This window comes from Mytilus galloprovincialis, chromosome 1 (genome assembly GCF_965363235.1).
Source record: "Mytilus galloprovincialis chromosome 1, xbMytGall1.hap1.1, whole genome shotgun sequence".
Classification (NCBI taxonomy): domain Eukaryota; kingdom Metazoa; phylum Mollusca; class Bivalvia; order Mytilida; family Mytilidae; genus Mytilus; species Mytilus galloprovincialis.
This window is the reverse complement of record NC_134838.1, coordinates 58,989,228-59,006,236: the sequence shown is the minus strand read 5'-3', so window position 1 is coordinate 59,006,236 and position 17,009 is coordinate 58,989,228. Positions and strand designations below refer to the sequence as shown.

General features: G+C 32.8%; 1 protein-coding gene across 1 annotated transcript in view; it reads right to left on the bottom strand.

Annotated features, from left to right (window-relative positions):
• Positions 1–17,009, bottom strand: part of LOC143079844 (uncharacterized) — a 49,224-nt gene that overhangs the window by 26,960 nt on the left and 5,255 nt on the right. Inside the window, exons 2-3 of the mRNA XM_076255481.1 lie at positions 16,075–16,218; positions 8,209–8,315 (exon numbers count right to left, since the gene is read on the bottom strand). Of these exons, the coding sequence (XP_076111596.1) occupies positions 8,209–8,315; positions 16,075–16,218 (251 nt within the window). The remainder of the gene's footprint in view (positions 1–8,208; positions 8,316–16,074; positions 16,219–17,009) is intronic.

The window sequence follows — 17,009 nt, the reverse complement described above, 5'->3', positions numbered from 1 at the left end:
TAACCGGTGAGAGTGGAAATCCGTACATAACAGATATCACTATAGTACGACTTTGAAAGCAAAACAGTTCCATCCTTTTGTAAAACAGTCTTTAATATACCTATCACATTAATGTTTGAAGGGTCTTAAGCTTATTCAAACCATAAAAGTCGGTATGAAACACCAAAACGGAATGAACAATAACCGATTACGTTTTGTAGTTTACAAATTCTAAACTGGTCCCGTCAAACTACAACACTTTGTCCGAGTGTAGTGGAATACAAGCAGAAACCAGTTAGTTTGTAAACTGGTTCCTGGCTGATTACTACACAATGACCTCTCATGCATAATTAATGATAACACAAGCAGATTCCAGTTTGTATAGAAAATAGTAAATACGAAACCAAGCGCGGTAGGCAGAGAAATGTAACGAAGTTCAGGTCGCCAGTAATGGAACAATGACTGCGTCATTTTCCAAAAATGGTTAAAAATTGACTATAAAGGGCAATAACTCCTAAAGTGGTCAACTGACCATTTTGGTCTTGTTGACTTATTTGTAGATCTTACTTTGCTGAACATTATTGCTGTTTACAGTTTATCTCTATCTATAATAATATTCAAGATAATAACCAAAAACAGCAAAATTTCCTTAAAATTACCATTTCAGGGGCAGCAACCCAACAACGGAATGTCCGATTCATCTGCAAATTTCAGGGCAGATAGATCTTGACCTGATGAACAATATTACCCCTGTCAGATTTGCTCTAAATGCTTTAGTTTTTGAGTTATAAGCCAAAAACTGCAATTTACCGCTATGTTCTATTTTTAGCCATGGCGGCCATCTTGGTTGGTTGGGCGGGTCACCGGACACATTTTTCAAACTAGATACCCAAATAATGATTATGGCCAAGTTTGGTTTAATTTGGCCCAGTAGTTTCAGAGGAGAAGATTTTTCTAAAAGATTACTAAGATTTACGAACTAGAGGCCCTAAAGAGCCTGTGTCGCTCACCTTGGTCTATGTGAATATTAAACAATGGACACAGATGGATTCATGACAAAATTGTGTTTTGGTGATGGTGATGTGTTTGTAGATCTTACTTTACTAAATATTCTTGCTGCTTACAATTATCTCTATCTATAACAGTACTTTCTGTGGAAAATGTTATTGAAAATCTTCAAATTTTAAGAAAATTGTTAAAAATTGACTATGAAGGGCAATAACTCCTTAGTGGGTCAATTGACTATTTTGGTCATACTGACTTTTTTTAGTTCTTACTTTGCTGTACATTATTGCTGTTTACAGTTTATCTCTATCTATAATAATATTCAAGATAATAACAAAAAAACAGCAAAATGTCCTCAAAATTACCAATTCAGGAGCAGCAACCTAACAACCGATTATCCGATTCATCTGAAAATTCCAGGGCAGATAGATCATGACCTGATCAACAATTTTACTTCCTCTCAGATTTGCTCTAAATGCTTTGGTTTTTGAGTTATAAGCCAAAAACTGCATTTTACCCCCATGTTCTATTTTTAGCCATGGCGGCCATCTTGGTTTGTTGGCCGAGTTACCGGACACATTTTTTTAACTAGATACCCCAATGATGATTATGGCTAAGTTTGGTTAAATTTGGCCCAGTAGTTTCAGAGGAGAAGATTTTTCTAAAAGATTACTAAGATTTACGAAAAATGGTTAAAAATTGACTATAAAGGGCAATAACTCCTAAAGTGGTCAACTGACCATTTTGGTCATGTTGTCTTATTTGTAGATCTTACTTTGCTGAACATTATTGCTGTTTACAGTTTATCTCTATCTATAATAATATTCAAGATAATAACCAAAAACAGCAAAATTTCTTTAAAATTACCATTTCAGGGGCAGCAACCCAACAACGGAATGTCCGATTCATCTGAAAATTTCAGGGCAGATAGATCTTGACCTGATGAACAATTTTACCCCCATGTCAGATTTGCTCTAAATGCTTTGGTTTTTGAGTTATAAGCCAAAAACTGCATTTTACCCCTATGTTCTATTTTTAGCCATGGCGGCCATCTTGGTTGGTTGGGCGGGGCATCGGACACATTTTATTAACTAGATACCCCAATGATGATTATGGCCAAGTTTGGTTAAATTTGGCCCAGTAGTTTCAGAGGAGAAGATTTTTCTAAAAGATTACTAAGATTTACGAAAAAATGGTTAATCAAAGAGCTGATAGCTCTGAAGTGGAAGAAGGTGAATAAAAGGTAACTTGAATTACCATAAAAGCAGCCCCACTTACCCAGGCTGCTTTGTTCCATTATCGTTATGATGTACTTTTTTTTCTTCAAACAAGAAAAGGTCATAAGTACATGGATTTCCCATCCGTACAATAATTTTCTATGTTCAGTTGACTATGAAAATTAGGTAAAATCTTTAATTTGCCAGTAATATTAAGAAGATCATATCAAGAGGAACACATGTGTACTAAATTTCAAGTTGATTGGATTTCAATTTCATCAAAAACTACCTCGACCATAAACTTTATAACCAGAATCAGGACGGACGGACAGACTAGAAAACATATTGCCCATAAATGGAGCATAAAAATAGTAAGACTTGTTACATACCCGCCAACTTTTGAAAGTTCCCATATGGGTTTTTACTGCACAACAACAATTTTAAAGGTTACAATTTTTAGCGACGTATTTTGCAAGATCTGGATTGTCTAGAAAAAGTGTCATATTTGTATGATGAACTTACATGCCTTTTCCTTAAGTCTGTTTGCATGATTCTAGTTATATATTAAATCGGTAGAAAATTTACATGAAGCTAGCAGACCAGGGTTTATTTTCCAGATTAAGAATATTAGATGCTTGTTGAAATTTCCAATTTTGAATTATGCACAAAGATGGACCTTTAACAGGTTGGGAACAACACTCCAAATGAGGGTAACCTAACTGGAAGATCATCACAACCCACTGTAAAAAATGAGCACAAAAAAAGTCATTTATATTCATATTATTTGATAAAACTTTTCCCCAAGAACTATGCATCTATTAAGTACTGAATGATCAAAACTTCATGGTTTTTTATCGACATAAATTTTGTCGTAAATGTAACCAAATGATGTAGAAATTGTGTTTTTTCTTCAAATTTCCATCAAATTGGAATGTTTATAGTTCCCTTATTGCCTCTCTATTTGAATAAAATAAAATAAAAAGAAGAATCTGTTTCTTGTTTTGTTTTGTTTTGTTTTGTTTTTGACAAATGATTGTTCACTGCTTGCAAATGAATCATTATATTTATATATCTTATCTGTATATGTTTTTGTTCATGTCTCCATCTCCTTATCATTTGTAAATGTATAGACAAATAAGAAAGAAATAAGCTCCACATGTATATTTGCAACATCGTAAATTAATTAAAAAAATAACATACACTAACACTAGTACTGCATGGATTTTAAGCATTATGAAAGTCATATTTGTAGAAAGCTTAAAACGACTTAAAAACAGTGTAAAATGTCTTGCTATTTCTTAGCTTACACAATAAAATCTAATATATACTAACATTTACAAATTTTAATTTCAAGATTTTACTAGGAATTAATCTATCTACTAGACCTTTTCTTAGTCTAGTTGCACATATTGTATGTTGACTACTAATCAGTTATAAACAAATTTATGATATAAACTTCAATTTAATCCTTAAAAGAAGGTCTAGATTGCTAAAATAATTTATAAATTTAAATTTTTTTATTTGTCCAAAATCATTTAAATTCATTTAATCAACATCCTTTTATGATTATTTGATTAAAATATTAATCATTTATAGTCTTTTTACAATTTACATTTTTAAAAGCAAAATAACTGAAAACAGGATAAAACAAAGGGAAGTAACAAAAAAGTATTTCAATATTCCCAATACACATCGTTTTGATAACACAACGGCAGTAAGCCGGAGGTAAACATCGTTGATTACCAGTATGTTTGACACCCAAGCTGTCAAGTGAAGCCATATAATTATACATCTTCTTTGATGTTCAGGTAAAATTTAACACAGGTGTCAATTACACCAGTACAGTAGTAAGAAATTATCAAATATGGCGTCTGAAAATTTTCATTCATGAAATATTTCATACACGGGAGTTTTTTCTCCTAAACTGGAGGACGGGAGGAGACCCCTGAAAACGTGAGTTTGTACTCCCGTCCGGAGGTTCACATGTATGTTACGAAGGGCATCTAATTCACATGACAAAGGAAAACCATGAATAAAGTCAACACTTTATATACTAGTATCCTTTTTATTTATATAAAAACAAAATCTTCTTGTCTGCAGGATTGCAAATTCGTAACTTCAAGGGCGAACTTGTAAACAGGGCGAGTTGTCCCGATACCAAATTCACGCATGCGTAATACAAATATCTACAGTTAAAACATCCTGTTACAAGTAAACAAATAAGGTTCATGTGGATGAGATGAAATCTAATAATTTACATAAATAAAAGGGTCATATTTACGATAGTGATTGTTTTACAATCATAATTTACAAATTAAATGATTCAGATGCCTAATCATGTGTAAAAATCGGTGTCAGGAATCTTAGTTGTTTTGAAATTGTAATACACGAAACGAATGCGGCATACGGAGACTCAATGCCAAGGGTCAGCCCCTTAAGTCTTCAGAAGACTTGACGTCTTCTTCCACTAAAAATTGACTATAAAGGGCAATAACTCCTAAAGTAGTCAACTGACCATTTTGGTCATGTTGACTTATTTGTAGATCTTACTTTGCTTAACATTATTGCTGTTTACAGTTTATCTCTATCTATAATAATATTCAAGATAATAACCAAAAACAGCAAAATTTCCTTAAAACTACCATTTCAGGGGCAGCAACCCAACAACGAAATATCCGATTCATCTGAAAATTTCAGGGCAGATAGATCTTGACCTGATGAACAATAATACCCCATGTCAGATTTGCTCTAAATGCTTTGATTTTTGAGTTATAAGCCAAAAACTGCATTTTACCCCTATGTTCTATTTTTAGCCATGGCGGCCATCTTGGTTGGTTGGCCGGGTCACCGGACACATTTTTTAAACTAGATACCCCAATGATGATTGTGGCCAAGTTTGGTTAAATTTGGCCCAGTAGTTTCAGAGGAGAAGATTTTTGTAAAAGTTAACGCAGGACGACGACGACGACGGACGACGACGGACGCCGGACGCCAAGTGATGAGAAAAGCTCACTTGGCCTTTCGGCCAGGTGAGCTAAAAATGGTTAAAAATTGACTATAAAGGGCAATAACTCCTAAAGTGGTCAACTGACCATTTTGGTCATGTTGACTTATTTGTAGATCTTACTTTGCTGAACATTATTGCTGTTACAGTTTATCTCTATCTATAATAATATTCAAGATAATAACCAAAAACAGCAAAATTTCCTTAAAATTACCATTTCAGGGGCAGCAACCCAACAACGAAATGTCTGATTCATCTGAAAATTTCTGGGCAGATAGATCTTGACCTGATGAACAATATTACCCCATGTCAGATTTGCTCTAAATGCTTTGGTTTTTGAGTTATAAGCCAAAAACTGCATTTTACCCCTATGTTCTATTTTTAGCCATGGCGGCCATCTTGGTTGGTTGGCCGGGTCACCGGACACATTTTTTAAACTAGATACCCCAATGATGATTGTGGCCAAGTTTGGTTAAATTTGGCCCAGTAGTTTCAGAGGAGAAGATTTTTGTAAAAGTTAACGCAGGACGACGACGGACGACGACGGACGCCGGACGCCAAGTGATGAGAAAAGCTCACTTGGCCTTTCGGCCAGGTGAGCTAAAAAAGAACTGAAGTGATCAGACTACATTTTTTAATTTGGTTGAAAATTTTTACAGAAAATGAAATTTCACTTTTGTTTGAATAGCAATAGACTACTGATCTTCAAGGGCATGTACTAAAACCTTGAATGGAGTGATTGTTACCTTTTAGTATTTTAGTAAATGCCGTCCTAAGATCCTTATGTGTGCATCAACAGTCTTTTTGAAAGCTATTTAGAAATGATACAAAGCAGAACACCAACAAATAAAAGCATCTGACAGTTAAGAACTGTTTAACAGAGAGTAAATTATACACTGCTATTTTACCTCAAATCAATGCTGCTTGAAAGACAACAATCTACATGTACAATGTAAAATATACAAACAAAACTAATAAACTATTGAATTAAGGAACTAATTTTTGATGAAACAAGGAGCTGTTGAAAATTGCTCAACCTATTGGAGCTAATCAGCTTATTCTGATGGGAACCTGTGTAAATTTGAATTTCTTTATAAAGTACTCAACTCAGAAAAAACATTGTATCAGTAGTAGTCAGTACACAGATTTCAACAGCTCTTATATCATTTAAATCAGTATAATAGTATTTTAGAGTTTACAAATATATTCCACACACACACAACTTTGACAATGTTCAAAATACCGCAGATTCTGAATACAAGTATTACTGACATGAGTGAGAACATAATCTTCCATCAAGTTGTTTACTTGTTGTTACATGAATACCTCACGAGATTTTAATGATAGAGGTTTTCTTAACATCTCATAATGAGTAACACTCATGTCAAGTATCATTGATATACATCAAGTGTATCAAAAGTTACAATTGTCTTTAGAAAATTATTTGACCTTGTCAGAATATGATGAAATAATACAAAACACAAACCCAACAGAGATGTGAATCAAAAATTGATGCTAAATATCATAGACAAGAGGTGAAATAGTCCTACACTATATATTGTCTAAATAATAAATATGTGCCCAAAATGTTTCCAAAATTGACACTGGTTGAAGGTGCCATATGACATGTATTTTTAAAATTTTGTTTTTCCGCAATCTTTCTGGCATGAATGTTGCTCACTGTTGAAGGTTATACTGTGTCATGCAGCTGTTCATATCTTAGAGCTTTGACGGATTATTGTCTCATTGGCATTCTAAATTCTTAATGTTACTCTTATAACAAAAATTGTAATAATACTTTAATATTTTTCTGCAAAATCATGCAAAACTATGGTTGAACACAATGTTTTTCATAAAGTTTTAAATGACAACAAGAATGCGTCCCTAGGACACAGATGCCCTATCCGCACTATCATTTTCTATGTTCAGTGGACCTTGAAAATGGGATAAAACCTCTAATTTGGCATCATTAGAATTATAAAGATCATATCATAGAGAACATGTGTACTAAGTTTAAAATTGATTGGACTTCAACCTTATCAAAAACTATCTTGACCAAAAACTCTAACCTGAAGCTGGACAGACGGACAAACAACATGACATATGAACGAACTGACGAACTAACAAACAGACGCACAGACCAGAGAACATAATGCCCATAAATGAAGCATAAAAAATGTGCCAGTAGGAAGCAAAGCCCTGCTCAAACTATCATATTCCAATGTTCAGTATACTATTTTTTTTCTACTATTCTTTCCTAACTGTTACTGTACTTAATTTTGTATTTTATTTCAAAGTTTAAAAGTCAAAACCAAGTTGTTTAGAAAACTTTTCAATTTTGTGAGAAAAAATTAAAAATAGAAATCATGTATGATGGGTTGCTAATTTTATATATTTCTAGTAAACAGCTCAAGACATACACACGTAGGTCACAAAATGAAGGGTTACAATTTGCCATTTCAGAATCTAATACATTCAAGGGAATATTTTCAAACACTTACACCAAAACAGTCTGGTTGAAAACATTGTAAACAACAGAAATTCAACAATGGAGAGTCAAGCGCATCAGACTACTAACACAAAGGTTACTGGTTTGATTCACGCTCCGGGTAAAAATTTCAGGGACTGAATTTTCGGCTCTCCCTTGACACCATTTGCGAGTATGATCTTGAGAAACAATTATAGTCAGTCGGAAGGGACTAAAAATGGCTGACCCATGTCCAGAGAGAGCCCCATCTCTTGCACTTAAAAGACACCCTTGTAGATTTCGAAAAAAGAGTAGGCTAATGTCGTTACAATTAAGGCAGCACTTGCATCCGTAAAGTGGAAAGTGAGTAATACAAGTTAACATAACTTGTTTCCAAATCCTCTATAAATAAATATATTTAAACTAACCATTGAAGCAACATTTATTATTTCATTTTATTTCATTTTGTGGTATGAATGATGAGTTTACCCATAGTCCTTTAGAATCTGAAACTGATTGTAACATTAAAATCTTACTTGTCATAAGGTAGTTGTTGAGATGTAAAACTTTTACTTGGATCTGCAACTTGTTCCTCCATCACACTAGTTCTTCGAGAATCTGTGTTATATACACGGTGTTGAGTCTGAAAGGTAAAATCAAATTATTTGTGAGCAATGAGAGGGTTTTAACATTTCCTTTTACATTGTGAACTTGAAATTGAAAATGGGGGCCTGCTTGGCTGAGTGGTCTAACTAGTCAAACTGCTGTATCACAAGCCTGTCTAAGGATGTGAGTCTGAATCCTGTACATGGCATATGTGAGCTCAACTCTAATCTCAATTAACTAGGATTGTTAGTTTTCCTATCAAAGGTAAGTTGTTCTCTCTCACTAGGGGCACCCTGGCTTCCTCCACACATAAAACTGACTGCAACAAAATAGTACAATCAATCAGTGTACAACCATTTCATACACCTGGCAAACATAGTTGACCTACTGTTTAAAATAGGGATTTCAACCTCGGTGAAGATTTACTAATCAAGTTACTATACTCGTTGGATTTTCTGAGTGATACTCGAGTATTTGCTCGGTAAAATATTCATAATATCTATAGAACCAGATGCTCTGCAGGGCACAGCTTTATACGACCGCAGAGGTCGAACCCTGAACAGTTTGGGAAAATATGAACACAACATTCAAGCTGGATTCAGCTCTGAATTTGGATTGTGATTAAATAGTTGACACAGCATAGGTTTCTTACAGAGAATGAATGTGGTCTAATGAACTTAAACATTTTTTTTTTTGCTTTTGAGCAATTCACTTTGCTGTTGAATATTAATCCTCTCAAAAAAAAAGTTTGAAGAAATTTTCTTTTTATTTCTGAAATCTGAAAAATTGAACCCCCCCCCCCCCCCCCCCCTCATTTTTTTTATTCCCCCTTTCTTTCCCTTATTCCAAAAATGATCTCAATTCAATTTTCTAATGGAGTTTGCAACAATAACTACATCATAAAATATTAAAATATAAAATGTCATGGTAAAATTAATTTTAATTAATAGTAACTTCTAATAAAATAAATGGGGAATGTGTCCAAAGGGACACAGATGATGCATATAGCAAACTAAGTTTAATTTTGGACCCTTTGGACCTTAATGTAGACCAATTTGAAAACAGGACCTAAAATTAAGAATCTAAATACACGGTTAGATTCGGCATATCAAAGAACCCCCATATTTCAATTTTTCGATGAACTCAAACAAAGTTTAATTTTGGACCCTTTTGGCCACTAATTCCTAAACTGTTGGAACCAAAACTCCCAAAATCAATCACGACCTTCCTTTTGTGGTCATAAACCTTGTGTTTAAATTTCATAGATTTCTATTTACTTATACTACAGTTATTGTGCGAAAACCAAAAAAATGCTTATTTGGGCCCTTTTTAAGCCCCTAATTCCTAAACATTTGGTATCAAAACTCCCAAAATCAATCCCAACCTTCCTTTTGTGGTCATAAACCTTGTGTAAAAATTTCATAGATTTCTATTTACTTATACTAGAGTTATTGTGCTAAAACCAAGAAAAATGCTTATTGGACCCTTTTTTGGCCCCTAATTCTTAAACTGTTGGGACCAAAACTTCCAAAATCAATCCCAACCTTCCTTTTGTTGTCATAAACCTTGTGTTTAAATTTCATAGATTTTTATTAATTTATACTAAAGTTAAAGTGCGAAAACCAAATGTCTTTGGACAACGACGACGCCAACGTCATACCAATATCAAAATTTTGCGGTCGTATAAAAATGCTTGTTTTTGGCCCCTTTAATACTAGACTGTTTGCCCCATAACCCTTTAAACAAATCCCAACCTTCTTATTATGGTATTAAACATTGTGGTACAATGTCAGAGCAATTGAAATACTAATACACAACTTATTGTACTGAAATGAGATAAATGCTTGTTTTGGGCCCCTTTGAGCCCCTAATTCCTAACCCTTTGGGACCATAACCCCCAAAATCAATCCCAACCTTCCTTTCAGGTTGTTAACATTGTGTTAAAATTTTATTGATTTCAATTTACTTATACTAAAGTAATATTATATGGAAACCATCCGTCTTCAGACGACGTGATACCAATATACGACCAAACAAATTTAATTTTTGCGGTCGTATAAAAATTATTACCGGTACTAAAACAGCAATATTTGGGAACCTTAAAAAATCAAATTTAGTAGAGGGTCCATAATTAGAGCTTACTAATGCCTTCAATCATTTTCATTTTTGTTCAACGAATTTGTTCTCATTAAAAAATTTTATCTTGTCAACTTGTCTTGGACAAGACGATTTCTCAACTTTGTTAGGTAACTAACCAGTCCTGCTGCTGAAACTATATGCTCTGACGGTACAGAGGTAGTGGAATGACAAGATAACTGTATCATGAGAAGAATTCATACAAACATATCTAAAGGTAGATTCATGGTATACTGCATTCTTGGATTGGACAATCGCAGTACACAAACCATCTAGATCTTTGCCCAAATCTGCAAATTTGGAGACAGATTGGCAATTTATAGGATAGACTGTTAATTTATATACAAATATATCATGCTTCCAAGGGGTATTTGCCAAAAATACCGGTTGAGAGGTACAAATTTCCAGAGCCGTTAGGCGAGGGAAATTTGACTACCTCGAAACCGGTATTTTTGGCAAATACCCCTTGTAAGCATGATATAATTGTTTAATTCCACCGAATGTTCCACCTCAGAAATTAAAGTTTATTACAATCAGGAATCATATGAAATTTCGACTTGAATGTATAATTTTTGTATACACTGTAGCTGTGCTATTTGCGCAGTCAAATTGCATTGACCGTATAATCATTTCTTATCATTTTTTTATGTACAGTCACTGACTGTATGTATGTCTCCCTTTTTATGATAATACGCTGGTTCTCGGCTGACTACTACACTTTGTTCATCAGTTTCAGTGAAGCGTAATACAAGTGGATTCCAGTTTTATGTGACCGGTTGACAATTCTCCTTTGAGTTTTATTTATGACGTCATTCCCGGAATTTTTACGTCATTCGGTCCAAATTCAATAATGATGCTTTTTATCCTAAATATTTCATCTGGAACCATATATTTAGAATGACCATGAATTTGTCATATTAGAAAAGAAATAATTCATTGAGTTATTTTTAGACATGGTATTCCCCATCTGCCATGGTATTTGCTATAGGGTATTTCCCATCTGCCATGGTATTTGCTAGCAAATACCCCGGCATATGGAATTCCCTAATGGCAAATACCCCGGCAGAGAAAAGAAAATCTCAATATATAGAAATTGGTGAAAATACCATGGTTCTCATCCAATCAAAATACAGCATTATTACATAAGGTGGAATTATAGAAAGAAAACTTGGTACTTGCATTATTCAAAATGTTTAAATAAATACCAAATAATTGGGTTTTTAAAATATTTTTTTCAACTTGGTCATTTAAGGGGAGATAACGTAAGGTATAAAAAAATCTAACTGAGGAAATGTATACCTATGATCTACCTTAAGCAGTTTGTATTTGGTCAATGCATTTACTTCATAATCATTCATCTGTTATTTAGATGACTTTTGTATATACAGCACAATATATAAACAAAAACACATGACACATGTCATTCAAAATATTTTATCTATCATTTTTTTCCAATCGTATAAAAATATATCTAATACAAAAAGTCATTTGTGTAATCTGTTTTCATTTTCATTTACTAAAATGGAAAACTTGATATATCTGATAATGAACAGTGAAAATGTCATTTTTCAAGCCTCAAGAGACTGCTCATTTACTGGGTCACAAATCTGACAGTTATAGGAGAAATTCTGACATACTATTGTTCAGTGCAAAACTGTTACAGATGTGAATGAAACAAGACAATAGAATATATTGTACATCTGCAACAAATAAAAATAAAACGAGAAAAACTCAAAATCTTTAACCCTTACCTAGAAGACCCTAGTTATCTTGTAGTGAAGATTTCTTTTAAGATGTACAATAAATTCAAATTTAAACAAGAGTGCACACGCTGAAATGTCTCGCCTTCTTTACTAATCATTGATATTATGTTGATAGACCTAGCTACATATAAAGCTTTATTACAACTGTCACATAAACTCAACATTAACCAAGAAAACTCAAAATTGATCAATGAACCATGAAAATGAGGTCAAGGTCAGATGAACCATGCCAGGCAGACATGTACAGCTAACAATTCTTCAATACAACAAATATAGTTGACTTATTGCTTATAAATTAAGAAAAACAGACCAAAACACAAACACTTAAAACACTTAGCAATGAACCGTGAAAATGAGGTCAAGGTCAAATAAAACCTGCATAACAGACATATAGATCATAAAATATTTCCATAAACCAAATATAGTTGACCTAATGCATAAAGTATAAGAAAAATAGACCAAAACTCAAAAACTTAACTTTGACCACTGAACCATGAAAATGAGGTCAATGTCAGATGACACCTGTCAGATAGACATGTACACCTTACAATCATTCCATACAATAAATATAGTAGACCTATAGTATAAGAAAAACAGACCAAAATACAAAAACTTAATTATAACCACTGAACCATGAAAATGAGGTCAATGTCAGATGACACCTGTCAGATAGACATGTACACCTTACAATCATTCCATACAATAAATATAGTAGACCTATAGTATAAGAAAAACAGACCAAAATACAAAAACTTAACTATAACCACTGAACCATGAAAATGAGGTCAAGGTCAGATGACACCTGCCAGTTGGACATGTACACCTTAGTCATTCCATACACCGAATATACTAGACCTATTGCTTATAGTATCTGAGATATGGACTTGACCACCAAAACTTAACCTTGTTCACTGATCCATGAAATGAGGTCGAGGTCAAGTGAAAACTGTCTGACGAGCATGAGGACCTTGCAAGGTACGCACATACCAAATATAGTTATCCAATTACTTATAATAAGAGAGAATTTAACATTACAAAAAATCTTAACTTTTTTTTCAAGTAGTCACTGAACCATGAAAATGAGGTCAAGGACATTGGACATGTGACTGAAGGAAAGTTCGTAACATGAGGCATCTATATACAAAGTATGAAGCATCCAGGTCTTCTACCTTCTAAAATATAAAGCTTTTAAGAAGTTAGTTAACGCCGCCGCCGTAGGATCACTATCCCTATGTCGAGCTTTCTGCAACAAAAGTTGCAGGCTCGACAAAAATCACATCTGCTCTATCTCAAAAAGATTTTTCAGACAAATAATATTAAAATTATAGAAAAGTCTACATATTCTAACTCAAAATAGAGACAATTCTAAGTTAAGGGGGTCTAAAATTCAGTTTGACCTTTTTTAACTGGACCAAATCACTACTTAGTTAACTGACAATTTAGCAGCCAAATTTTTTTTTATCATGTTATTTCATCCATTACCTAATATTTCATGCATGAAATATCAAGAAATATATTAGGAAAGAGTGTGAAAAATATTTGCAAGTTATACACTATTTACACTATATATATAGCTAGGAACTAATATATACGCAGACAACACAAAACCAAAGGACTGTGTCCTTGGACCAGAAGGTGTATATTGTATTATATTAAAAACCCATATTTTCCCCCTAAACAGGATTCCAATGTAACAATAAAGCGGTCTTAGATTGTGTAATTATAATTGAATCATAGGTTTAACTTGTCATCATAAATACATGTAACAAACAAATACGGTAATTGATAAAATCTCCCATGCTGCAAGCTGGTGTTGTGTGTGAATCACTATTTACACAGGTTACATATGATCTTTGGTGGTTAGGAATGACAAAACTCCCTGACAGCATTCAAATACTAAATACTGTAAATTGGAATACTTTTGATTTTTGGGGCACTACGTATACAGTAAAAAGTGTTTAAATTAAACACAGCAAATCAAAATATTCATCAAAATAATCAGATTATTATTTTACCAAATAAATTAAATATGAGATTGATGCTAAAAATAAAATTTTGAAACACATAAATTTGCCAACTAGTTTTATGTTAAAATTGCTTAACTATATCCTTATATCAAAATATACCAATAGATAGTAGGAGGTGCATATTTGAATTATCTTTTAAAAAGATATAATTAATGGTTGAATTGAAGGGGTGCTAAAATCACATGATGCCTCCCAGTTTTTTGTTGAAATTGTTTGGTCAAAGTTTGTTTACATGGTTTAATGCTATGTGAAACCTTTTCAAGAACCTTTCAGAATCAAAACTAAAATAGAAGCTATAGAGTGGCATAATATGTTATAAAAGGAATATACTGTGAAATTTTTTAACACTGAAATCCATTTAGTAATTTATGAGAGAAAAATCTTCCTATTCTATTAAACTCAAAATATGGGCTGAATCTTAATGTAAAGTAGTGATTTAGTCCAGAATTTACTGAAACTGTCAAACTATCTTTTCAGGCATATTATCAAAATAAGATTGATAAATTGATTGTTGGTTGATTAAAGTCAAGTGACAAATATTTGATGCATGTTCATCAAGACAAGAACAAATTTACAATGAATACAAAAGGTAGGTCCTGAAATAGAGGCTGTCTGGGATGAAGGTCAGATTAATTTGACTGCCAGTGTCACTAAAAAATATGGTAAATTGGATAGTAGTTTTGCATTGTTAGGCCAGCTACCAACCACTAAATGAGTTGTTAGAGGGGTTCTTAACATGCAGATAGTATGGTACTCTTTACATAAGGCATCTTATATAATGTCCTCATTCTGACTGTACGTGGCTGTGTACTTGTACATCCAGCACAGCGAAATTGACTCTCCACTGCTGGTTGGAAGAAGACCATGTGACCATATATATTTTTCCATTCACCTTTAGGACCATCAGAAGCTTATCAGAGCTTTTTTATGGGAAAGTCTGACTACATGCTCCAAGGAGAATGGATCTCTTACCTCATATCTATGCTTATACTTTTAACATGTATTTAATTTTGATAAAAAAAAATTGAAAGATATCTCACTATGGTGGTAGACAAAGATATGTTAAGATAGATAAACATTGATAAAAGGGTAAAAATAAACATGATAAACTGCAAAAAAAAAAGATAAATAATAAAATTATCATGAGTATACAAAATTTAATATGTCTGAAATTAATTCTATTCTAGTAAATTTTCCCCAAAACACCTGTTCTGGGAAAAAGTACTACTGAAAGAAACAAACATGTTCCATGTATATATATCAAATAACTTGTAAACAAAATTTGTTCTTTTTTTATCAAATAATTCATAAATAAAAACAATTTGTCAATGTAGCAGGTTTAGAGATAGTTAATTGATAAATATATAATAATTTAACAGATAACCTTTTTTTTTATTATTGCAACTTAATTTTCCTGTGACGTTACTTTCTGTGACTTAAGCCTGTCTCGGTTATATGTGCAAAATTAATAAAATTGAAAAACGTGATTTATCTAAATGAACTGCTATTTCATCAAAATAGAGCAAAATAAAGGATACCTAATAAAAAGAAAAAAAAAATATAAAATTCTAGACATTATCTTAGATGGAAAATATTTAATCAAGCTACAGGTTGTTTAATGATGAATATATAGAAGACAATCATGGTGGACATATATTTTATGGCTATCATTTATCAAAGTATGTCCCATGTTGTACTTTTATATATTTGCCATGTTTTTGACTCTATATTGTTTTAACAATTTGGCAAGACTATGACCAAATTGTAAAAAAATACACATAGATGTTCTAACATCAACACCAAATTCCTTTAAAATAAAATATATGTGACAAATTTAGTTTTTGATATATGTGTATATCTTTGTATGTACCTGAGGTTCATTTACAATGCTTATAACCATTTCTTCTTTCCCTCTCAAGTATGTGGCTAAGTGTTTGAAACCCTTCACTGTACCCATCCTCAACAGCTCTTGTAGAAAACATTGTAGTTTTTTCTTTAAGTGTGCCTCTTGACTCTAAAAGTACAAATATATGCATGTACAAATGTATAAAAAAAGGTACATCTGAATTTTCTTAAATCATGTCCTCTCGGTGGTAGATATAAAAATCTTTCAAGTTACCTTGTATTGTGGACACCTTTCCCAACCAATATAAAAAAGAAGATGTGGTATGATTGCCAGTGAGAAAACTCTCCACAAGAGACCAAAATGACACAGAAATTAAAAACTATAGGTCACTGTACACCCTTCAACAATGAGCAAAGCCCCCACCGCATAGTCAGCTATAAAAGGCACGAAATGATAATGTAAAATAATGCAAAACAATTCAAACGAAAAAAAACCAACATAAACAAACGACAATGCACACTTAAATTTGAATTAGTATTTTTTTTTTTAAAGAAATTTTACCAAATATACAAATTTGGCCTTGGTAGACATGGTAGATGAGACATCAGAAGTGAAATTAATCTTCATTTCGGATTTTTGTATACATCAATATCTTGTACCTTAGTATAGTTGGCATCCATGGTTGATACAAGTACTAGTAATGTCCCTATTCCTTTTGAAAAATGTTAATATAAACGCAGCATTCTCCCAAGATAATTAAAACAGCATCTTGGTAAACATGGTAAATAAGGAAACTTATTTCTTAAAATTAGAGCATCACATCCATAACACAATTTTCAAGAAAATCAATTCAAATAGCATCACATTACCATGATGCTAAAAAGACCTGGGGAGAACACTGAATTACCAACCTGTAATAGGAGAACTGACAATCAGAGTCAATTAAAATTGGAGTAAAT